This window comes from Cinclus cinclus, chromosome 14 (assembly GCF_963662255.1).
Source record: "Cinclus cinclus chromosome 14, bCinCin1.1, whole genome shotgun sequence".
Lineage (NCBI taxonomy): Eukaryota > Metazoa > Chordata > Aves > Passeriformes > Cinclidae > Cinclus > Cinclus cinclus.
This window is the reverse complement of record NC_085059.1, coordinates 17,884,742-17,907,932: the sequence shown is the minus strand read 5'-3', so window position 1 is coordinate 17,907,932 and position 23,191 is coordinate 17,884,742. Positions and strand designations below refer to the sequence as shown.

Genomic DNA, 23,191 nt, shown 5'->3' with positions numbered 1-23,191 from the left:
AGAAAGTTTTTATATATATATATATATATATATAAATATATATATATAATTTTTTTTGCTCTGTTACTTGCACATTTTACAGTTACCTCATTTTTCCCATGTATGTATTTGAAAAAAGGCTAATATATAGAAAAAAAAGGTTCTTAAAGCTCTAAAAGTGTTTGTTTTTTTCCATTCCATTGGAATCATATTGGTTTTGTAGCATTTAACATAACTAGTATGTTGTATTATATATATGTGTATTATACTGATTGAAATTTTTAACAGATTTGTACTTTTTTTAAAATGAAAGTTGCTAGTTCTGCTTGACCAAGTAGTGCAATCATTATTTTTTTTAATGTTGTGGCTGATTTTGAGAGGGATATTCACTAATAAATGTATGATGTATACCAACACACTGGGCCTAGCTCTTGTCTCCATGGGGGCTCGAGGGGAAGTGTGGGGGCCAGGGATGAGAAGGAGATGCAGCAGCTGGAAGAGAGGCTTGGAGGAGAGTCCAGAAGAGCCTTAGGGTGGGAGGAGGGAGTGGCTGCATGCTCTGCCCCAGCAGGATCTAGTTTTGAGCAGCACCACACCTCCCCTCCTTCCCACCTAGAGACTCCTCACAGCTTGTAGAGATGGAATATCCTCATGGCTGCTATCCTGGGACAGCAGAGCTCCCTGGGTGGCTCCAGCCACAGCACTGATTCACCTTACACCTCTCCTCTATCCCAACCCTCCAGCATTCCCATACCGGGCCAGGGAAGAAGCTATCCTTGTGTTCCTGCCCATGGCAGGGGCTAGGAGGGAGATGTGCTTCGAGATTCCTTCCACTTCCAACCGTTCGTGGCTCCAGCGCAGGTCACTGGAGGAACAGGCTCCTACCCCTCTGCCTTAGGGCAGCTGATGGCACAGCTCCACAGCCCCGACCAAGCCTAGGGCAGAAACCAGCCTTACACTCCCCCTCCCACACCTTTTCCACCTCCTCCAAGAGGGCTGACCCAGCCTCAGCTCCCTCCCTCCCACCCTGAGCCCAGAGTCGATGCCACAGGAGGTGACACAGCAACAGCCCCAGCCCTGCCATGCCCCATGCTGGGCACACTCTACTCTCAGGTAACAGCTCCATTGGCACAAAATCACCAGTGTGAGACCAGAAGCTGAGTGCACCCACACTTCTGGGAGTCACAAGTCCCTGGGGCAGGGGCAGAAAGCATCAGCACAGACATGCTAGAGGCAGAGTTTATTACACTATGCAGGCTAAGAACCCTGGGCAAGACCCCACATGGGTAAGAATCGAACCAGCTCTTTATCAAAAAGTTAATACTATAATCAACCCCAATCTCCTTTGGTCATTACAAAGCAAGAGAAATATTAAAAGAACAGTATTTATACACAGAGGGAAGCTGAAGAAAGTATGTCCAGCCCTTTCCCCCCCCACCCTACTCCCAGCACATTCCGGTGCTCGGTCTTGTGTCTCTCAGGAGCGGCAGAGTATCAAATCTTCACGAGATGTTGGGTTGCTGGGGTTTTATTATTATTGTCATCAATAAAAGCAATAATTACCAAGAGCTGCCATTCCTGTTCCTCCCCAGGGAGGGCAGAGGGGCAACAGCAGCTCGCCCCTGTGCTGCCCCCCCGGTGCAGGGGATGGCCGTGCGCACGCGTCCTCTCGCCAGCGCACACACGCAGCACAGCTGGCACAGGCCATGTGGTCTCTGATCCCTCGTTTGTACACAGTCTTTTAAAAAAAATATTGTATTATAATAATAATATGAATTTCTCTTTCCATTTTGTGTCTTCTGGAAAAAAAAAAAAAACCAAAACAAAAACCAAAAACGAAACAACAAAACAAACAAAAACAAAACCAAAAAGAAGTGTCAATCGTCCGTGAGGTCCTGCACAAAGAGGACTTCCGTGTGGCTGAGTCCGGCCTCCTGCAGCGTGGGGGGGTTGGGCCACTCCTCTGTAGGGAGGCAGGGCAGGACACGGCGAGGGAAGTTGGCCTCAATCTGGAACTTCTCAGGGCTTTCTTTCAAGGAGAACAGGAAGTCGTGGATCACCTAGGAAAGAAGCAGAGAAGTAACTGCCAGCTGGGGGAGCAGTGACACAGCCAGAGCGAATGCCTGGCATCTCGCGGTGGAAGGTTCCCAAATTTGCACCATCACTGCACTGTAGACCTGAGACAGCCACTTCCTTGGCACACATTAAACTGGACTTGGCACAGAGCACTGGGGAGACCAGACACTATTTCTGGCTTTTCCTACACCTTTATTTCATAGGGAGCAGTGGAATTATAGAATGTTAAGGGTTGTAAGGGACCTTAAAGATCATCTAGTCCCACCCTGCCCCATCACTGGCAGAGACACCTTCCAGCTTTTCAGAAGGAAAAAAAAGCTTCTTCCATTTTCTCTCCTCTTCCAAGCTTGTGGGAACCAGGCCCCACAGCACTCTTAACAAGGAGCAGCTCTGCCTGCTAAGGCTCTCAGCAGAGGTCACCGTTTGGCACTGTCCAAGGGAAATAAAGCTTTGCTGAGCCACGTGCAAGTCTCTTCACCCCCTTGCTCTGGAAGACCCCTCAGCTCTGCCCCAAGCTCACCGTCAATGACTGTGTGAAGTGGAATCTCCGCTCCACTCTGGAATCGTTAGGCAGCTTGAAAATGATCTTGACACTCTCCGGGTCGTCGGGATGCGGTTCTGGAGGAAGGCATTCCGACTTCCGCTCCTTCTCCTCCTGCAGTGTCTGCAAGGCAAGGAGGGAGCAGGAGCAATGGCTGTGCACTGAACTGGCCTTTGTGCCTGTCCCCTGCAGCACAGCTGCTCTAGGAGCCTCAAAGGACACTCAAGCCCCAAGCAAGACTGCAGGCCAGGCATCCCACAGGACACGGCAGCCTCTCCTGCAATCCCTCTCCTCTCACCTGCCGCCGCCTCTCCTCTGCCAGTTTTTGCTGCTGCACTTCCTCCTCCTTCTTCTTCTTCCTCTCCCTTTCCTCCTTCTTCTTGCGTTCCTTTTCCTGGTCCGCACGCAAGGATGCCAGATATGCCTCATCCTGCTGCTGCCTCAGGACTTGGGTTTGGTTCCTCTCTTCCCTGCAAATACGAATGGAAGTGGTCAGGGCTAACAGTCCCTAAAGTGAGGGGGTGGCAGGCTGAAGGCAGACCCAAGGGTGCAGGGATAGTCTCCAACTCACAGGAGCACAAAGCAGGTAATGCCTTGGGGTACTACAAGCTCACAAAAGGACAAGTCAGTTCCCCAGAATCCTTCCCAATCAATTTGCTTCCCAAGGGTGGGTGGAACTGAACTTAAAAGGTTTCTGAACCTCTGCAGCTTGACAGAGCTGACAGCACAAGAACAGCGCCCAAGATTCATGCCTCATATTTGGGATTCTTCCTAGTTTTTATCTCCTTCAGGTAATTCCTTGCACGTTTCAAGAACTGGAATGTGCTACTGGGTCCCCACACAGAGCGTGGGGCAGAGGAGGGACAACCAGGAAACCAAATGGTGGGATCCTGTTGTGAAAGGAACCTGTACATCCCTCTAAGAGTCACCAGGGGCTTGTGATGCCCCACCAGAAAAGCAGCCAGAGCTCAGCACAGCCAGCACCACGCACTTACCAGCTGGCTGTAGACACCAGCTCTCTTGCCTGCAATGCCTTTGCTCCCACTTGGATCCTACTGGCTATTGTCCAAGCTGCCCCTGCAAAGCTCCAGCATGCCAAAGGTGTGCTCCAATTGCAGAGAACAGAGTACTCACATCCACCTCTCAGTGGTGGCATTGTGCGTGCAACACATCTGGCTCCCTGGCTATAAGGTGGCCTGAATTTGTGGACTGATGATCCCCCTGGTAAGAGGAGAGCCCATGGGCTGTGTTACAGAACAGGAAGTGCTGAGCTATGTGCCTACAAACGGTGTCTGGAGGGAGGAAGGGGACAGAGCAAAGCCTGCCTCAACAAGGTTTGTGTTCCTAGAGCTCTGGCTCCACCCTACCTTTCCAGGCGCTCGGACACCAGGTATGTCTGGTTGGCATCCATGATGAACATGAGCTGATTGATGAGGTCATCAGCCTGGATGAGGCCTTCCAGCCGCCCAACCACGGTCATCCTGCGGTCCTTGAGCATGATCACGGCCAGGAAAGGGTACGTGTTCTCCCGCAGAGCCTGGGACACTGGAACAGCCATAAATGTCACTATCCCATCCACAAAGGCCACAGCGTTAATGTTTCCCATCACTGAGGGCCAAAGAAAGCACCTTCCCCACACATTCTCTCTTCCAAGGCAGAAAAGGCCTCAGGTTCCATTTTGAAAATTAAACCCTGCAAGTCAGCAAAGGGAGGAAATGGCTTTGGGAGCACAAAGACTGATGGGGAAAAAAAAAAAAAAAAAGCTTTCAAGTAATCAAAAAAGGCTCTTTTAACTCAAGCAGGAAGGAAATAAATGGCTCTGAACACCTATTCAAAATGGGACAGAGCCATGGGTTTAAACTGCAGGAAGAGAAACACAGGACAAGCAAGTGGAAACGCTCAGTGCTTAGGGATGGTTGGACTCTGGAAGACACTGTCATGGGGGGATGGCAGGATGTCCATGTTGAACATTTCTGAACAAATTCAGGTTGGTTTTGCTGGAGACAGGCTCTGTCTGAAGCAGGGAATGGAACAGATGATGTGTTTAAGTTACTGTTCACATATGGCTGTTGATCCCCTCCTTAAAATGCACATGGTACATCATGCAACTTGGGGCCACTGTTACCAAAGGAGCCCCCCAAACAAAATTAGAGCAGTTCAGGGATTAAATGGAAGGCCATGATCCCTTCCAGCTCTGCTTTCCAGGCTGTGATTCCAAAGCAATGAAACAGGAATAAATCAAAGACTGTCTCCTCAGAGAGCTGTTCTCTCAAGATGTTGATAACTGAGAGCAGAACTATGGAGCCAAGGTTGACCCAAATTTAGCATTTTCCTGACCATGAAACAGAAATGGTGGAAACACAGGAGCCATGAATAGAACTTTAGGAAATGGCTCCACTTGAAGCAAAACCTTACCAAACTGCTGTCTAGCCAGATATATCAACACCTCTCAAACACTGTGGGCTTTTGAGGAGACACAAATTGGGTGTGGATTAAGATGACTGTCTCAGAAAGGCAAAGAATGCACCTAACAAGTCCTTCCTGGCCTCAGGCATCACAGGAGCCAGTGTTAAGGACAGATCTAGTTGGATACTTGTTTCTCCACTCAGTTTATCCACTGCACACACCCAGCAACTCCCACTGACAAGGCACTGAAAGCAGCCCAGATGTCCACAGCAACGAGCACAGAACTACAACTGCCCAGAAACACACAACAGTGAAGATCAGAATGTATTTCCCTGGAATCCAACCCTTCTGAGATATCCCAGGAATCCAACATATGTATTACCCCATGCAACCCTGAAATCTCTCATCTACTTGCACAAAATACAACAGTGTTTTACATGTGTAAATTTGTCAAAGAGCATCTGGCTTGTTCCAGAGACAGGAGGGGATAGGCAAAGCCTAGGAGGGACACACTCACCTCTGTATCCCTCTGGTTTATTGGTTGAGCAAGCCCAGAAGAGCATTCTAGTGTTGATGAGGGTGATGACCTCAGGTGCACACAGTGTATTGCTGGGGGATGAGAAGAGACCACGTGAGGGAAGCTACATTTCAAGTGCAAAGACAACTATTTGGGAAATTCTCCTACCTACCGGCAGAACTCATCTGTGTCTTGGTGGTCATCTCCATGAAGATAAACCAACAGGAAGCGCAGCTCCCGCTTGGCATCGTTCAGTGCCTTGGCATAAGAGCAGAGGAGGTAAAGTTACAGGGTCTCTGGGACGGGGAATGCAGCACCCATAAGGCTTGTGTGACCCAGGCCATTACTCTGCCACTAGAGCGGTTTCAGTGAAGCAGCAGTGGAAGATAAACCTGTCAGACCTTCTACATAAGCCTTTATTTAAGAGGGGTACAGAAGTGTTTTCTTGTATCTTCTCAGGATGTGGCTTTGGGCAACACTGAACTCAGAGTGAAACTGGGTAGGCAATGACATGGATTCACACCTCAGCTGCCTCACCAGACTCAGCTGGCAGTGAAGAACCTCCTTTACCCTTTGGACTCACAGTGGACAAGGCTGAGCTTTCCCTTGAGCCTCTACAGGACACAATCTTCAGATCACACCAAATGAAAATTTTATTAAAATCGTTAATAAATAATGCTGCAGGCCCTCCAAGAACCAGACAACAAAGGAAAAAAAATCCCTCCCTTTGCACATCTACAGTGTCTGGATTCCACCCACCCAAGAGCATTTTTAATAAGACCACAGGAGAAGTGCACAATATGCTCCCTGTTTTACTGGCACTGAGTTTTGGTAGCCTAACCATTCCACAATTACTTAAGTTTGCATTCCAGGAATGGGAGAGGAGTCTCAAAGAGCTACAGAGGCAGTGAGCTCCATCACTGTGCAGTGTGGAGCAGATGGGCACTTGACACTTTTTCCCCAGGCACTTAGGAAGCAGTGCTGACCCAACTGTCTGATGGGGTGCTCTGGAGAAGACCTTTTCCTTTTCCAGGCTGAGAGAAGCTGTGGAAGAGGCAGTGTCCATGGGGACATCCCTCTTCTACAGAGAGCCCTCTCAGATCTGATATATGGAACACTCACCTCCTATAATTTTACAGGCTCTCTCTGAATTTTGAGGCCCTGCACTGTTGTGAAGTTGCATTGTGATACAAGCCCAGGCAGTTAATCCCAATTTGGTAAATAGAAGGACAGATTCTGGCACAGCACACCAGTTTATAAAAACAAAGGCAGGATTACAAAGAAAAGCTGTCAGCTACAGAGTCACACAGACGGTCGAGGAACAGCCAGAGCAGCTCTGCTTTCCAACTTTGCAGGCCTGGCAAATCATCAAGCCTGGCAGACATTGGCTTCCCAATACACTCTTTCACTAGCTCTCCATTACCTTGTTAAGAGAGTTTGGGGATAAATGCTGGGCTTGTACATGAAAAGCAATTTTGCCATGTAGGCCTTGATACCATGTGGCAAAATCCCCACTCCCCACCTCCCTAGCATCTAGGCACCAACACATGACACTGACCTGGCTGTAAGTTCCCTGGTAGAAGACAGGGTGTATCCTCCCATATTTTTCCTCAAACATATGAATAAACGAAATAATGTCACCCACTGGGTCGGTGACCCGACTACGAGGATCAGGGCGTATAAAACGCAGAGCAAACCTAGGAAAGAAGCAAAGGACACTGGAAATTCAGCTCACTGACTTCTTGAGGAACAGGTTTTCTTTTCCAGACAGTCAAGGGATTCATAAAGAGGAAAAAAGTCACAGCTGAGACCCTTGAACATTTATAATCTGAACCTGAACTGACACCTGCTCCAAACTGATACCACTGCTACAGAATCAACCCCCAATGAAGATTCATCTCATGCCAGGGATCAGCAAGGATCCAAATTCTGTGTGATTAAACTGTTTCAGCTTCCTCTGAAGCATCAGGCATAAGCCACACTAACAGTAGGAGGTTTGATGAATTTAGTCAAAGATGAGCTGTTAAAAGCCACACAGTTTTGTCCAGATAACTTTGAAAACTGCATTTCTGCTAACCCAGAACTAACAATTCCAATGTACAAAGAGTTGCAGAAAGTGAACATTACACTAGGAGTCCTATGAAACTGTCATTCTTCTGAAGCTGAAAAAGCCTCACTGCAAGGCAGGTATCAGTGTGGTTTAGTTCTACTGATGGACAGAAGATACACTGAACTTTGGAAATGTCTTTAATGTAAAAAAGTAATACAACAGGGAAAACTGCCAAACCAGTACAGGTGTCAGGTCTGCTGGTTATTTACCACCCTTACCATTCCCTTTTCCCTCTATCAATGCTGTAAAGGAGAAAAGGAGAATTAGTGCTTTGGGGCAGTAAAGGGAGAAGAGGCAGTAGACACCAAAGGGAATAAAGTTTACAGTTTGGATTTTGCCAAATAACATCCAGGACTTAGGGCAGGTTAACCTGCAGCCCAGCCCAATGGGACACGATTCTGATGTTTGTCCAAGAACACCAAACAGCTGGAAACTGTTTTGCAACCCCTTTGTGTGGCACTCAGACTGTAAAGCTGCATGGAGTTAGAGCTCCAATTAAACACTTCATTTACAGAACTGCAAGGTGCTCTTTTTCTCTGCAATAAGATTTGTTTCTTACTAAACAGCATAGGAACTTTACAAGGCCACAGATAATGCCAGTTAAGCAAACAAATGGAAAATCTGTCATGAGGCTTAAAGATCTAAGTGACAGAGATCCAGTCAAATCTGAGCTAGTGTGTTCCCTGATGCAGTCAATAAATGAGTCAGCACAAACAAGGACTTACCTAAATATATCAAGTAACGTGTAATAGGTAAATCGGAATGGAAGCATTATGAAGTAGTAACCCCATCCTAACAGGCCCTGCAATTATAAGTAAGAAATTAATTTTCTTAACTATACAAAGAGATTAAGAACACCAAGTCTTACAGGTACTTGTGCAAATTTGTTTGTAAAACATTAATGAAAGTAAGTGATACTGTATTCTAGTTAATACAGATTTAAGGGGGGCTCTAAAAAGAAAAACATTATCACTGGAGGGGACAGTCCTTTGTTCCAATTCAACTGATCAAAAGGCTTTACTACAACACAGCAGACAGTCAAAAACAGACAAAAAAAAAAAAGTCCTCATACTGTGAATCACACCTCGGAGAAAATTTCCACAGCAGTAACAGAAACTGAAGGAATAACTCTGAATTTTGTTTTCCTAAGATAAAATATTTAGAAAGGAGATAACAGCATGCAAAGAAAATTTATTTCCCTGCTTGCAAGTTCTGTGTTCACAGAGAGTCAGCCAAGAAGCAGGACAAAATCCACTGTAAGATAACTTGCCCTTGGCTGTGGCCTTGAGACAACGTAGCTGTAGATCCTGTGGTCAGCTGTATTGACCTGCAAGGGCCGCAGTGGAGGAGGATTAAAGACACTTGGGACACCCTCTTGCTCGTTCAGGCGATCCTGCACAGCTGCCTTTGACATAAGAAAGAGCAAAGGGAGGTTTCAGACATTTTACAGTTTTTATACTTAGGAAAGTGACAGTGGGTATTACTTGTTCACAGCCCTGGGGCAGTGGATAAACACAATTCCTGACAAACAGCAACCACCAGTGCTCTTTTCCATGTGGAAAGCCTTCTCCATGGCAGCCAGCACACAGGCTCCACGGGAGGGCACACTGTGTGCCAGTCAAGGGATTGTTCACAGTCATAATGACTCTGCTGTGTTTGGCTGAAACCAGCTCTCCGGACATGTGGAGATACAACTCTAAAGAGTTACTTGGGTAAATCCAGGGGTGGACAAATTAATGCTAGTGGTAGGGTCTCCCCTCCCACAGAGGACTGCATTTAATCCAGGTATTTGGAAACTGCTACAAATCTCATTTTCAGCAGTACCTCTATGTTCCAGTTGTGCTGCTCCAGTGTGTGGCGACATTGGTCCATGGACTCTATGCCAGTCAAGTCCTAAAGAAGGAGAATAAAAGCAGATGAGTGCCAGAAGTGTTGCATTTTGACTGTTCTTAACAACACATGAGCACATGATGGGAATTACCACAACACATTATCATAATGCTCATTTTTTAAGTGCCCTGCTCTGGATTTAAGAGCAGAGCAACCTGAGCCAACCTAAATCCATAAACACACAGGAGGCCTCAAACAGGCCTTTGCACTCTTCTAGCACCAGCCAACTCTCAGTGTGCCCAAGGTCTGTCACTACAAAAGCACTCAGCACAGTCAAAGGTTTAACACAATACTGCCCACAGGCTTCACTCTGAAAAGATGTGCTGGGCCAATGTCCTCAAACATCACCTCAAACTCAAAATGCAAGCAAAGCATTTCTGTAAACTCAAGATGACTGTTACTCCACTCACTGCCAGCATAAACAGAAACTAAAACCAAAATTAGCCAGGCATTACTGAAGGTGATGTTCCCAGCATCACAGAGGAAGTAAAAAAAAGTATAGTAAACAGTGTAGTAAAAAAACCAGGAACAGATCCGAACACAGGGCCCAAAACAGAAAACAGTCCAAACACAGTGGCAAACCTCAAAGCCACTGGGTGCATTTTAACCCTGTGCCAATCAGAATTTCTGCACAAGAGATCAAACAATTGTGTCTCTTATTACAGGAAGCCACATCAATATCTCCCGAACAGAGACAAGCATTTGCTGAAGCAACATCCCTGTCACTGTGCCACAGAAAAATCTCTCCCCAGTGCACTTGCCTTAAGGTCTGAGCAGATGTTTTCCTTGATGCCTCGAAAAGCCCCTGACACACTCCTGACAGGCTGACCATTTAAGAATGCAATGAATTGTGTTTTTTTTTTAACTAGAGAAGGACGGTGCATCTCTTCCCCTCCCTGCCCCTATTCATACATTCCACATGCCATTTCCACCCGAGCAACAAACACTGTGGACAAATGCCCTATTCAATCTCTGGGCTCGGTTCAAACTTTTGAGCATTTCTTGGCTTCTTTCTCACAAAGTCTTCAGATCACCACCTTCTCTCCAATCTACTGGGCAAAAAATAGTTTCATTCTCTGCACAGAACCAATCAGACTGTTTAAAGCATTGTGACTACAGAAGCTCAGAAAAAAAGCACTTCAAGTTGCTGTTCAGTGGTGTATAAATATTTATTAAAAAGTAAGTTTGCAGCAAGCCTTGCAAGGAAACACTGTAGAACTGGATTTCATAGAAGAAATAAAGCTCAGTGAACTCAGCTGTTGCTGCTACAGTACCTTTGATTATCCCTCAGTTTCATCATTTAATGTTTTAGTTTGGCTATCTTCCTGTAAAGATGGGCTTCACAGAATAAAATGTAGGGTTTGCATTTTTGACCTTTTTTTTAATTTATTTTTTATTCAATTTATTTTGCATTCTGACTTTATTTTTTTTAACCTGAACACCTACAGCAGGCACTTCATTGTCTTTTTAGAAGGACACCATTAAAGGCACCTGCAATCTACTCAATTAATTGATTTTACAGTGGAATCACTATGTGTTTATTCCACAGCCTTGAAAGTCTTCTCATCACCATTCCTCAACAGCCTGGAAATTTTGCTGGTGTTTACAAGTTTACAAGATTCAGAAGCTCATTTACACCTTTGTCTCTAAATGCCTGGATTATCTGTGAGCACTAAGAACATCACCAAGCATCCCCTCCTTTTTAAATCATGCAAAATTCTCCTGCAGTTTTAGGTCAGAAAGCAGCAGAGCTATCAACAAGCATTTAATGAACACTGAATCACTCAGCATTTGCAGAACCTTCCCAGTTCCACAGAGACACCAGAGCCAGCCATCTTCACCCTTCCTGACCACCACCACCACAGTGACATGCAGCTCTAGTCACTTCTGAGTGTTCTACACAGGCTCTCCAGGAAGGTGAATTTCCTTTTAATTTTTTTTCCTTAGCACCTTAATTCAGCTGCTCTCAACTCAAACCAGAAGTGACAAAGCCACTCCAAGCATCACAGTGCTGAGTGCTCCCGCCACTTGTCTGATCAATGAGGCTTCATAATTAAACACTGCAGGAAAAAACTGCCTGCCAAAGGCAGCTTTTAATGCTCAACACCTTGCTGGCTGTTACTGTGATGTGCTCCACTGGATACACCACAGCTCCCTTGTTCTGGGAGACACACCAGGGTTCAGAATGACCCACGCCCGATGTAAGGAACAGCAGGACCACAGCTCAACTGCCACTCCAGACAACTCTGGCTGGAAACCACTGATACCAGTCATTATCACCCCCATGACATTCCTACAGCCTCTGCTTCACCAAGTCATGGAAAAACAGATCAGAAACTTGAAATATCACATCATTTCTACTGCCTCACTCACAGCACCTCTGGTGAACTTTTTTCAGCCGCAAACTTATGTACATGGCAAACAAGCACATCCTATCATCAAGGTTAAAAGAATAACCAGCATTTTCAAACCTTGCTGCTTGCTGTGGTCTCTTTTTAACTGCCTTTAAGAGCACCTATCTTACACAAAAAAAATAGTTGAAATCAGTCCCATTAAATCTGTCTCAAACCTTCCAATAAATCCTAGATCAACACAGTGGCTAGTATTTCAAAAACAAAATATTAAATTCCACAAATGCCAGGAAAGTTCAACAGTGCTTTCTCAAGCACCACACAAAGCAAGAGTGTTATTGTAAAACACAGTGAAGATTTCTCTGGAGGTAATTATTTGTATCTCTCACCTGTGAGACTGCTCAGAATCTTCTCAATACTGAAGTAGTGGAAAGTACAATTTCATGCTTCAAAAGCAGAAAGAATACCCCTGAGTGGACAAAGGTTGTATACTGGACTTACGAAACCGTTGCCTCCGCAGATACGCTCCGATGTTGAAACACAGCACAAGAGATGCAAATCCACAGGACTAACTGGCACTGCTCTTACTTCCCAACCCACTGCCAAATTCCAGAGAATTACTTTCCAAGGGTAAAGAACATCTGAGTTCTAACTGGAAAAAAAGCCTTAACCAAGTGTTTCTCATTGCATATTACAGCAAATGCCTTTCTGAGGGTTTTGATCGATACACTGAGTGGGAAACTCCAGTCAGTTTCATGTTTCCTCCTTCCCCTAAATCAAAGCCATATTCAATCTTGAACATTTTGTTTTCCCCAGCTGAAATCAGAGATGATATCATGAGTGCCAACTCTTTTGCAAATAACACTCCATTACTTTGCATTAGCATATTACAATATCAGACATCAGCCCAAGTGTAATGGGCACAGATCAATAACCAGATCCTACAAAAGCTGCTCTGCTGTTTCTTCCATCTCCCAAATGAATCATATCTCCACAGCTTTCCTAAACTGCTCACATAAAACCTCTCTCTCCAAATGTCAAGGCAGAGAGGTCTTGACAGATGAAAAATTTAGGTGCTTTTATTCCCTTATATTATTAGCAAGCTCTCCAGCAGTAAATGGGAGGCTGAAAGCATGCAAGAGGCTTTGCTGCTTTCATTTCAAGTTTATCCCAGTTCTCTCTACTGTTTTTTTTTCCTTTACTAACCTGCCCCAGCATGGTGCAGAGAGCTGCCCTGTTCCAGCCCTGCCCACAAGAAGGAAGCTGCTGTTTCCAGCATTCTGCCAGCAAAGCTGTTTGTACAAGCACTACAAAACCCACCACAAAAACATCAGTGGAATTAATGCAGAGCAGGCACTAACACAGAACTGTGCCCAACAGCTCAGGCCAGGACAGGACAGCACATTCACCTCTGCCTAGAAAGGTGCACTCTCCAGCAGGAGTAGGATAAACAGTTTAGGGCAACAGCATCTTCACCCCAAATAACTGTTTGCTAGGTGAATAGCAGCGCTTGCTCGATGCTTCCTCTGGCTCTCTGTTTAACTGAGGGCTTTCCACTATTCCTTACCTCATCTCTGTCACCCTGCCTTCTTTTCCAGTCTGCTCTCCTGCTCTGTCCACACCGCAGTGAGATATAACCTTCTGTGGAAGTGACATGCTCTGTCACCATGGAATGCTTACAGCCTACTTATGATGGCACATCACAAAGTGTGAAGCTATCCATGAAAACACTGAAGTGTTCCCTGCAAAGTCTGCAGGGATCCCTGAAGGCTTTCCAAGCTGACTTGTAGCAATGTACAAATCATTTTAATGAGACTTAGCTAATCTCTCCAAATACCTCATTCTTCCTATTGGAGTCCAAGAAAAAAAATAATCTCTACCGGGTGTACTGATTTACTTTTGAGGAAGCAGCAGGACCCACACCTGAGCCCTTCTCAGCCTGGTATGATGTACCAGAGGTCTGGGGTCTGTCATTAGTCCTGGACAAAGCTGATCCAGAACACCCCAGAAGACAGAGGATCCTGGCTGGTATCCCAGCCTTCTGGACCACAGCTTTCACACTGGCTCTTCATAGAGTCTAACTGAAAAAATTTCTCCCATTTACATGCTGAGGGGTGTTTCCCTGTGCCTCAAATCAGGGCTTGACAGGAAGCTGGACTAAAGCATGAATCCCTCCTCCTGCTTCCCTGGCAGCCCTCTGTCCATGACAACACCAGGTAGCATTGGGAAAGAGGATTATTTCATTTCACAGCTGCCAAAAGGGGTTTGAAAATAGCAGCAGGGCAGTGGTGAGAGCAGCTGGTCCTACCTGTCCAGGCTAAGCAGATCACCAAGAACCAGGATATCTCACAACAAGAGATTGGAACCTTTGCACATTTATATGCACAAAACTGTCACCTACTCAGCAGGCAGCACAGGGACAGCAGTGGTTAACACTGCTCTATACCTTTTGTCTGTATTTAATTTGACTGCCCAAACAGCTCAGTTTGCAGTAGACTTAGAGGGGACATCTGTAAAGCAAGTTTCCTCATAGGTCCAGTCATAGGTAAACACGTCAGCATATTAATTAAGTCAGGGGACTGTGTATCAGGTAAAGGTTTGGGAAGTCAGTGTGTGGAATGATGAACACCTGCACTGTCTCACCTGGGGAAGGCAGAGCCAGATGCCTCTAGAGTCCCTTTTGGCCCTTTAAATCTACAGTTACATCACATCAAACTTCCAATGCACAGACTTAAAAAAAATAATGTAAAGCAACAAAAGCAGACAAAACACTCTTGAGAGTAATAATGGTATTTGTAAAAGAACTGCAATCCAACAGACACCACATGATGCCCTATGGCTCAGAAACAAACTCAAGCCACCTGAAGGCAATTTTCATTGCTCAGCACATATAATTACTCATGAGTGAGCAACCCTAAGTATTTTAGCTATCCAGCACTGTTTTCTTCCCAATAAACCACATTTTTAGATTGTGTTTATGATCATTCATCTGCTACACAGCCCCAGGCCTCGCAAACCAAAGGTTAAGCGACCCTGACTATACTGTGTAGCAGACACAGATTAAATCATGACAGTCTCCAGCGGCATCAACCAATCGCGAGGGGTAGGAACCATGTTCCACAGAAACCCACTAGATAACTCTCTCTTGGTGCCAAGAAAGGCTCTTCAGCTACAACAAGGGAAAAATTCAGACTAATTAAAATAGCTAGGACTTACCAAGGACTTTTCCCTGTACGGAGTTTACTCAACAGCCACCTCTCGCCTCCCCAGTTAGAGACGACAGAACCTCGCCCCAACGTAGTATTAGAGGCACAGAAGTTTCACTCACCCCGGCCAGGACTGGGACCACAGGTGTCTCTCTTCTCACCGCCCCTCAGGCCCAGCCCGACACCCCACTCCAGGAGGGCCTACCAGGCTCTGTGAGCCCCGTACCCCCCAGCGCCGGCGGGGCGGGCCCAGCTCAGCCTATTCCGTGCCCACGCACCGCCTCCCCCGCTCCCGCCGGCCGGCACGGGGCCCCCGGGACGCGGCACCTGGAACTGCAGCAGCTTCTCGGTCTGTTCCGCCGTCAGCTCCCGTTCCTCAGGCGCCGCCATTTTGCCGCCGCCTCTGACCCGCCGCTCCGTCACTCTCCGGAAATGACGTTGCCCACCCACGCTTCCACCCCAGCCCCGCGCGGCGCGGCCAATGGCTGTTTATCGGCCGCCGCCGGAACTGCTGGGCCGCATTCCGGACAAAACCGAAGTGCTCTAGGGCCTGTCCGGAGGTGCCCGAATCCCATCGGCGGCGGTGGCCGCTCTCGGGTGTCCCCGGCGGGCGTATGTAAAATTCATCAAGTGTGCCGACCACCGCTCGGGTGCTCCTGGCGGACGCACGGGGAGTTCCGAAACGTGTTAAGGGATGCTCGGATGTTCCCAGAACAGAGCGGGGATGAGGGGGTAGCCTGTCGCTGTGGGAGCGGGCCGTGAGCCCAAGGCGGGGGGCATATAAGCCGAAGACCCCCGTGAGCTGGCTATGTTCCCGTCACCGCGAGGGCTGCCGGACACCGAATGGGTCCTGCCCGGGCACCTCCGGTCCTGTCGGGTGGGTCCTGCCCGCTACCTCTGGTTCTGGCGGGTGGGTCCTGCCCGGCACCCCTCGTCCCGCTGGGCCGCCCGTCCGCCGGACCCAAGATGGCGGCGGCCGCTAAGATGGAGGAGGTTGTGAGGGGCCCCCGCTCCCACCCGCAGCTACAAGCGCCCGCGTGAGGGGTCGGCGCGGCGGGACCTCCGCCAGTCGAGGCCCGGCGGAGGCAGGCGGGCAGCGCCGGCTCCCGTGCCCGCTGCGGCTGGTGGGGAGGCGGGACGCACCCGCGGGCCCGCCCCGGCGCTGATGTCAACGCGGCTGCTCCGCCCGCCGCCGCCGCAGTGACAGCGACAGCTCCGCCCGGGCACAGTCGGGCCCAGCCCAACCGAGCCGCGCAGCCGGACCCGGAGCGGCGCGGGCGGGCCAGTCATGGCCGACGACTTCGGCTTCTTTTCCTCATCTGAGGGCGCTGGCGCCGAGGAGGACCCGGCCGCCGCTTTTCTGGCCCAACAGGAGAGTGAGATCGCGGGCATCGAGAACGATGAGGGCTTTGGGCCGACCGACGGCGAGGCGGCCGCCGCCCCGGGCGGGCAGGCGGCCCCGCCGGAACAGGGTGAGCACGCCCGCGGGGCCACCCGGCTTCGCTCCTGTTGGGTACGGGCGGGCTGCCGACCTCGTGGGGTAACGGAGGGCTGTGCCCTCTTCTGCCCCGAGGGCACGGAAGGGCCCTCCGGGCCGCGTCCACTCGGGGCTGGGGTCCCCGGGGGATGCACAGCATCTCCGGTGGGTGACTGGGTCTGTGCTGCACTTCACGGGCCGGTGGCGGGGTGACCCTGTGGGCCGGGCTGGCATCCTGGCAAGGGTTGTCTGGGCCTGTGCTTGTGCCCAAAGAGCTTCTCGAACCTCGGGGACGTGGGATGAATCCTGAGCTGGGACCTACCAATCATGGGGCAGTTTCTCCCCCTTGTGCTCAGGCTGGGTTTCCTGGGTTGGGTGGGTTCCCGACTCCATGTTTCAGTGCTCCCAGCTGTGGCAGTATAAAAGGCATCCGGGCGGCACTGAGGAGCAATGACAGCCTTGTCACTGTCCCCACAGACAGGCGAGCCCTTTGGGATGCAAAATGGAAGACATTGCCATGGGGAATATTGTGGTCCCAGGCCCTGCAGGTAGAATGTGTTAATTCTGATCTCTTGCCTCCAGTCTGTAGGGGCTCTGGTGTCTGCTCTCTGTGTGGACATAGCGACACTGTTGCCACAGGGCTCTGACTCCTTCCCCTATCCCAGCCCCACAGGGTCTCATGCTGGCTGTGGAACAGTGGTTTCAGAGGTCTGCGCACAGGGCCATGGAGGCAGATCTGGGCCAGAGGAAGTGTTAACAGCCACAGTGATAAATGCAGTCAGACAGGCTGGAGCTGGGTGTAGTCGTGGGGGTGAGCACTTTGGGGACAGTGCTGGCCTGAGCTGCAGCTGTGCCTGCAGCTGGCTGGCATGGAGAAGCCCTGTAGTCACTGGGGAAAGCTTAGGGCCTGGAGTGTGACTCCTTCAAAGTTTCTTCTCTCCTGGCAGCACAAAGCCCCCAAGGTGTGCAGCTCTCTGTGGCTGTGTGGGGGCAGATGGGTGCCTCATTACCAGCCCTCACCTTGCAGCTCATCCCAGGTGGCCTTCCAAGGACCTCGGTGTACAGGCATACCCTCCTGTGCTGGTGGAGCACAAGGCATGTTTCCATGGAGAGTTGCCTTGGCACTTGGCAGGCAGCTCTTGGTTCAGTTGTGTCCATTGGCAACCTCTGCAGGTTGGGGTTGGTCACGTTGTGTTTCTACAGTCAGAGCAGCAGCCTGGGTCAGTCTTGTGCTGGAGCAGTTTCCCTCATCTTCAGATAAGATTAAACACCAGTGAAAACACCATAAAGATATAAATGCCTGCAGAAGTTTGTGTGGGAGAGTGAGAAGTGCTCACTGAATCCCACCAAGGACAGGACACTGTGGGGGTGTTGTGCATGTGTGTGCTGGGCTGAAAAAGAGACAGACAAACTCCCAGGAACTGCTCTGATATAGTTCCATGAACACCAGCTCCTTTGGGATCACCTGCAGCTGCCATAGTTGTATTTTTCCTCCTCTCTTCCTTTTTCTTGAGCAGGTTTCCAGAATGGAGGAGCCACTGTCAATGGAGATGTCTTTCAGGTGAGAGCTCAGCCCAGGGCTGCTAAGGGAGATTGGGTGGGTGTGGGGCCAGCATTCTGCTGCTCTGCTCCCAGCATTGACTGGAGTTTGCTGTCTAGCTGCAGAACAGCTACGGTGCTCCTGGAAAGGTCTGGGTCTCCTGTGGGAGTCCTGGCTGCTCCATTCTCTTTGAAGAGAAGATGTGTCCCACCTGCCATGACCTGCCCCACATCTGTTTGCAGGTGGCTTGTGCCATGAAGGAGTGCCCTAAGAGCAGGTGACAAATTGTCCATTCTCCACAGAAGCCCCTTCTCTCCCGCCTGGGTAGCTTCTGGAGGCCTCTGGGGGCAGGCAGGAGCATCTCTTGGCAGAGGCCAGAGCCAGGATGGGGCTGCCATGGGACTTGAATCTTCCATTAAAACCACTTGCCCCGTGGCCAGGGGTGTTTCAGGGGGACCCATGTAAGTCTCAGGTCATTTTGGGAGCCTGGAGCCCAGCTCTACTATCAGCAGTGCCAGTGTCTGACAAGCCCTTCACCCCACTTGGTGCCCAGCAGTGGGGCATATGTACTGCCAGTGCCTGGTTTACAGGATGATAATCTCATTAGGAATGGGACAGACTTAATTAGATTGAGGATCTTGGAAGAAAGCTGTAATCCTCTTGCTGAGCTTGGTGTCAGACTGGGCATCTGGCCAGAGGAAGGTGTTAGGGGAGGTGCTGGGCCTGGTGGGGCCCTCAGCTCAGGCACGAGGAAAGCAGCTCAGTCCTGGAGCTGTCTGGGCCCCAGTGAGGGCCAGGGAATCCCTGGGGAGCAGGCCCAAGACCTGTGTCTGCCCATAGGATACAAGAGCTGTGGTGACAGCAAGCAGCAAGTCAAGGAGGGAAACACTGGGAAGGCTTTAGGTGACAGGGCCTGAGGCTGGGGCAGCAGCTTGAACAACACTTTGGGAACACTGTCCCACATGTCCCAAGCTATGATTATCTTGGCTTGTCAGTATTGGGAGTGTGGAGTCTTGACTGCTGCCAGGCCTTGGAGGTGGCTGGGCTGGGCTCTTGGAAACACCGGTGCTGACAGTGAGCTGCTCATGTGCTGCAGGAGTCCAACGGTCCCACGGATGCCTATGCAGCCATAGCCAAGGCTGACCGGCTGACCCAGGAACCTGAGAGCATCCGCAAGTGGAGGGAGGAGCAGAAGCAGCGTCTGGAGGAGCTGGGTAAGACCCAAGGCCATGTGTATCCCCCCCTTTGCTTCTGGCACCCTGTGATGTGGCAGTCAGGGCCCTTGGGATCCCTCACCTCTTGGTGACCTTGCTGCATCCCAGAGAGATGTCTCGTGCCCCTACCAAAGATCTGCTATCCTTGGGGCAGTGGTGCCTTTTGACCAGTATTGGTGGGGACTAGGGACAGGTCTGAGGGGCTGCAGTTGTCCTGCCTGCTGAGGGGTTCCCCAGCACACCCAGCAGGTGCCAGTGTGGCTGATGGGCTCTGTCTCACTTGGACCTTAGATGCAGCATCAAAGGTGACTGAGCAAGAATGGCGTGAGAAGGCCAAGAAGGACCTGGAGGAGTGGAACCTGCGTCAGAATGAGCAGATGGAGAAGAACCGAGCAAACAACAGGTATTTTTGGGTCAGCATGGCCAAGAGGACTGTCTGCCTTCCTGGGATATTTGAGGGCCTCTTTCCCCACAGTGGGGCCCAGCCCTGCAGGGACAGAGCTTTGGCAAGCAAGCTCTGGCTGGAACCACGCTGGGATCACCTGGGCATCTTGCTGCTTCCTGCCCCTGCGTGGGGCTTGCAGGGGGGAAGGGCTGGGCTCCAGGTTCTGGTGTTCTTTAGTGTGTGGGTCACTCTTTGGGAGGACTAACCCCTTCTGTTCTCTCTTTCTAACCCTCTGCGTGCCTGTCGCTCCACTCCGCTCTCTCTCTCTCTGTGCCCTGGGCTAGGATCGCTGACAAAGCCTTTTACCAGCAGCCGGACGCCGATATCATTGGCTACGTGTATGTGCCTCTTACAGACCATATCCTGCCCCGCAGGCTCTGAGGGTCCCTGCCCCATCACTGCCTGCCCAGCCGAGGGAAAGGGGGATGCTGGGAGGTGCTGGGCTCTGGTGAGGTACCAGAGGGAGGATGATGCAGTTGAGTGCCTCCAAATGGTGGAGTTTTAGGAGTGGAGCTCCTGGAAGTGCCTCTGTGGGAGCTGGTTGAAGATGCAGAGCCGTGGGCTCTTATCCCTTTTTGGGGATGGCTCTGGGGGGTGAAGTCTTGGGAGCAGGCAGATACTCCTGCACCCCTGGATGAATGATGTTTTGGGTGAGTGCAGCCAAAGGCAGACTTGAGCATCCTGTGCCTTTGGGTCCCAGAGGACACTGAGCTCATCACCTGGAGTAAAGGGATAGGAAGCAGGGACACAAGGGGTTTTAAGACAGAATGAAGAGCCTCCTTGGAAAGGGCTCTGCCAGTGACAACCCTCAATGTCTTTGCAGGGCCTCGGAGGAAGCATTCCTGAAGGAGTCCAAGGAGGAGACCCCAGGCTCTGAGTGGGAGAAGGTGGCCCAGCTGTGTGATTTCAACCCCAAGAGCAGCAAGCAGAGCAAGGATGTCTCACGGATGCGCTCGGTGCTCATCTCCCTCAAACAGACGCCCCTGTCCCGTTAGCTGTGCCTGGCACAGCCAGGGGGCGCAGCAGCGGGCAAGGCTGGGCTCACTGAGCCGCGTGGCTTCAGGGGCCGGCCCAGGAAGGGCCTCCCACTGCCTGCTCCCTGATCTGCGCCTCGGCTGTGCTCGAGTCACTGGTTGTATAACTCTCCCCATGGTTTTCCTTTGCTTAAAAGGTGCATTGGTCTCTTTTTACACTTATTTATAAATCACTGTGGCATTTCCCCGGGAAGCAGCACTGGGTGGCAGAGCTGAGTTAGTGGGGAAGCCCCAGTCCAGGCTCTTCAGGAGGTTATGTCTTAGGGCATGGCTGAATGAACAGGGAATATCCCATCCTGTGTTCCCCACTTCAGCCCTGTGCTGGGAATAAACTTGCCTGCAGCTGTCCTGGCAGTCCCATGTCCAGGCCTCAGTCCTAGCCCTGAGGCAGAGATCCCTGTGGGATCCTGGGCTGCTGTCTACCTTTCCCATGGGATTCAGAGCAGAGCTGGAGCAGGGTTGGGAGGGTAGAGAAATAGCCCTGGCTTGGCTCCACACTGCTGGGTCTTGCAGGGAGCATGACTGCAGCATGGCACTGCCAGACTGGCAGGGACTGAGGAATGTGAGTACAGGTGCCCAGGTTGGGCCTGGACTGCCAGTGGCTGTCCCAAGCCCATCAGAACTCTGCCCAGCCTGGCTATGCCGCAAAAAGTTGGTGGGGTTCCGGTGTCCATGTGCCATCCATCCTGCAGTGCTTGCAGCACAGTGGTGGAGGTCACCAGAAAGGGACTATGGGGGGGAATGTGCAGGATGTTTCCTGTCCTTCCCCCATGAACACCAGCAGTTGGGAATGTGAAATGCCAGGCTTTGGGGGGACCCTTGGCTTTGCTCTGCTCCTTCCCTTGCTACCAGAATGGGAGATGGAGGCTGTGTAGTTGAAGGGAAGGATGTAGGAAGGTCCAGCTGCTGTTGGGCAGGTCAAGACCTCAGCTTCCTAACCCAGGGGGCCTAGAGCAGGGCTCTGGTGCTGGGGCTTGTACTGTCCCTGAGAACAATCTGCACATCTCTCTGCAGTTGCTCTGCCCCCCTGGATTTGCCCACCTAAGACAGTATAGGGAGATGCCTCAGTCCTGCTCCCTGCTCGAACTTTCTCTCCTCTGCTTGGCAGGGATGGCACCAGTTCTGGGAATCTATACAACTCCTGGGTAGCAGGAGAGGGGACAGCCTTGAACTGGTCCCCTGGGTCTGGCCTGTTGAGGGCTTGGGAAAGGCTTGCTGCAGCTTGGAGGGACATAGACCAGAGCCCACAAAACATTCACTTGAGCCCCACTGCAGAGCCCTGCTCAGCTGGAAATCAATTGTACAGGGTTCTCCTGCCCTGCAGCTGTGGCTCAGGGCCAGAATGTCACTAGTCCTGCTGCTGCAGCTGTGGGGGTGCCCGGGCACCCATGGCTCTGGGGCATGATCTCACCAGTGGACTGGGAAGGTAAATGTATGTGTAGGGAATCACTTGGTGTTGTGCGTTGGGACTGTGCCCCCTGCCCGTAGTAGGGCTGATCGTTCCTGCTTGGCCCTCCTGAGCTCCAGCATGCATAGGCAGCTCTGCTGTGCTGCAGAACACCTGGGGACTCTGCTGCCTGCCTCAGTCTTTCATTGCAGAGCAGCAGGAAGCACCCCTGGCTACCTGTGGGGGGCAGTGTGCCCCTCCTGTGCTCTGTCCCTCCAGCACCTGCAGGCAGCTGGGCCTTTATGTCCCCCAGCTGCCATGTGCTCTGTGTCAGGCTGGGGCAGCTCTCGGGGAGCCGTGCCCACTGCTGTTCTACATCCCCTTGGCTTTGGTATCTGTGACTGTCCAAATTACCTGTTACAATAAACCAACATCTCCAATCCTACAGGGCGCTGTCATTTTTCTGTGTTAGGGATGCACGCTGTGTTTAGGAGAACCCACACCCATAAAGCCTCCTATGGAAAGGATGGGGCTGGAGGGGAAACACCCTACCACAAAAAAATAGGAGTGAGGGGAAGGCTGAAGGGTTTGTGCTCGGATGGGGCCAAAGCAGTGGCAGCAGGACCTGGGGCTTGGCTCTGTCCCCAGGGAGCTGCAAGTTCTGGATTGTCCAAACAGGCCAAGCTGCTCCCCTGTCCACTACACCCTTCTCCAGCTGCCAAGGGATTGTGCTTACAGATCTGCCCTGCTACTGCTCCTCACACCCCTGCCCCAAGCTGGCTGGGCTGGAAGTGCCAGTGAGGCAGCCAAAAGCAGTTTCCTCTGGGAAAGATGGAAGGCAGCTGGAGTGGCGAGACAGGCCCTGGGCTCCCCAGTGCTGAGGTGGAGCTTACCCTGCTCTGCACTAGCAATGGGTTCTTGCCTACCCTCGTGTTTCAGAGGTCAGCTCTAGTGAGCAAGAGCTTTCCCTCTCCTTGCCAAAGCCCACCAGCACAATTCCCTGGACAGGACAATCCAC

The 23,191-nt window shown here is 50.6% G+C and overlaps 2 protein-coding genes across 8 annotated transcripts; one reads left to right on the top strand and one right to left on the bottom strand.

The window, feature by feature from the left end:
• Positions 1-1,185: 1,185 nt before the first annotated feature.
• FAF2 (Fas associated factor family member 2) lies at positions 1,186-15,528 on the bottom strand. Its single transcript, XM_062502091.1, has 11 exons — positions 15,404-15,528; positions 9,454-9,522; positions 8,900-9,034; positions 8,355-8,431; positions 7,078-7,216; positions 5,692-5,777; positions 5,520-5,611; positions 3,964-4,141; positions 2,895-3,066; positions 2,576-2,719; positions 1,186-2,039 (listed from the first exon to the last, which is right to left on the bottom strand). The coding sequence occupies exons 1-11, from the start codon at positions 15,464-15,466 to the stop codon at positions 1,857-1,859; spliced, it is 1,338 nt and encodes a 445-aa protein (XP_062358075.1). The 5' UTR covers positions 15,467-15,528; the 3' UTR covers positions 1,186-1,856.
• Positions 15,529-16,315: 787 nt separating this feature from the next.
• CLTB (clathrin light chain B) lies at positions 16,316-22,618 on the top strand. 7 transcript variants are annotated; one of them, XM_062502572.1, is made up of 7 exons: positions 16,316-16,548; positions 17,347-17,364; positions 18,068-18,114; positions 19,190-19,307; positions 19,599-19,710; positions 20,037-20,090; positions 20,576-22,618. In XM_062502572.1, exons 1-7 carry the CDS (start codon positions 16,365-16,367, stop codon positions 20,745-20,747), a joined length of 705 nt encoding a protein of 234 aa, XP_062358556.1. In that variant the 5' UTR covers positions 16,316-16,364; the 3' UTR covers positions 20,748-22,618. The 7 variants fall into 7 exon arrangements, with proteins under 7 accessions (XP_062358556.1, XP_062358555.1, XP_062358560.1 ...); XM_062502571.1 differs by lacking the exon at positions 17,347-17,364; XM_062502576.1 differs by lacking the exon at positions 20,037-20,090.
• Positions 22,619-23,191: the final 573 nt, after the last annotated feature.

Bases quoted from the DNA above. Each gene is read 5' to 3' on its own strand.
- FAF2 (XM_062502091.1), bottom strand. From the start codon at position 15,466: ATGGCGGCGCCTGAGGAACGGGAGCTGACGGCGGAACAGACCGAGAAG. The intron at 9,523-15,403 runs GTGCCGCGTCCC...CTCCTTCTTTAG, and splicing joins AGAAGCTGCTGCAGTTCCAG to GACTTGACTGGCATAGAGTC. The intron at 3,067-3,963 runs GTAGGGTGGAGC...TCGTATTTGCAG, and splicing joins GTGTCCGAGCGCCTGGAAAG to GGAAGAGAGGAACCAAACCC.
- CLTB (XM_062502572.1), top strand. From the start codon at position 16,365: ATGGCCGACGACTTCGGCTTCTTTTCCTCATCTGAGGGCGCTGGCGCC. The intron at 19,308-19,598 runs GTAAGACCCAAG...CTTGGACCTTAG, and splicing joins GCAGCGTCTGGAGGAGCTGG to ATGCAGCATCAAAGGTGACT. The intron at 19,711-20,036 runs GTATTTTTGGGT...GCCCTGGGCTAG, and splicing joins AAGAACCGAGCAAACAACAG to GATCGCTGACAAAGCCTTTT.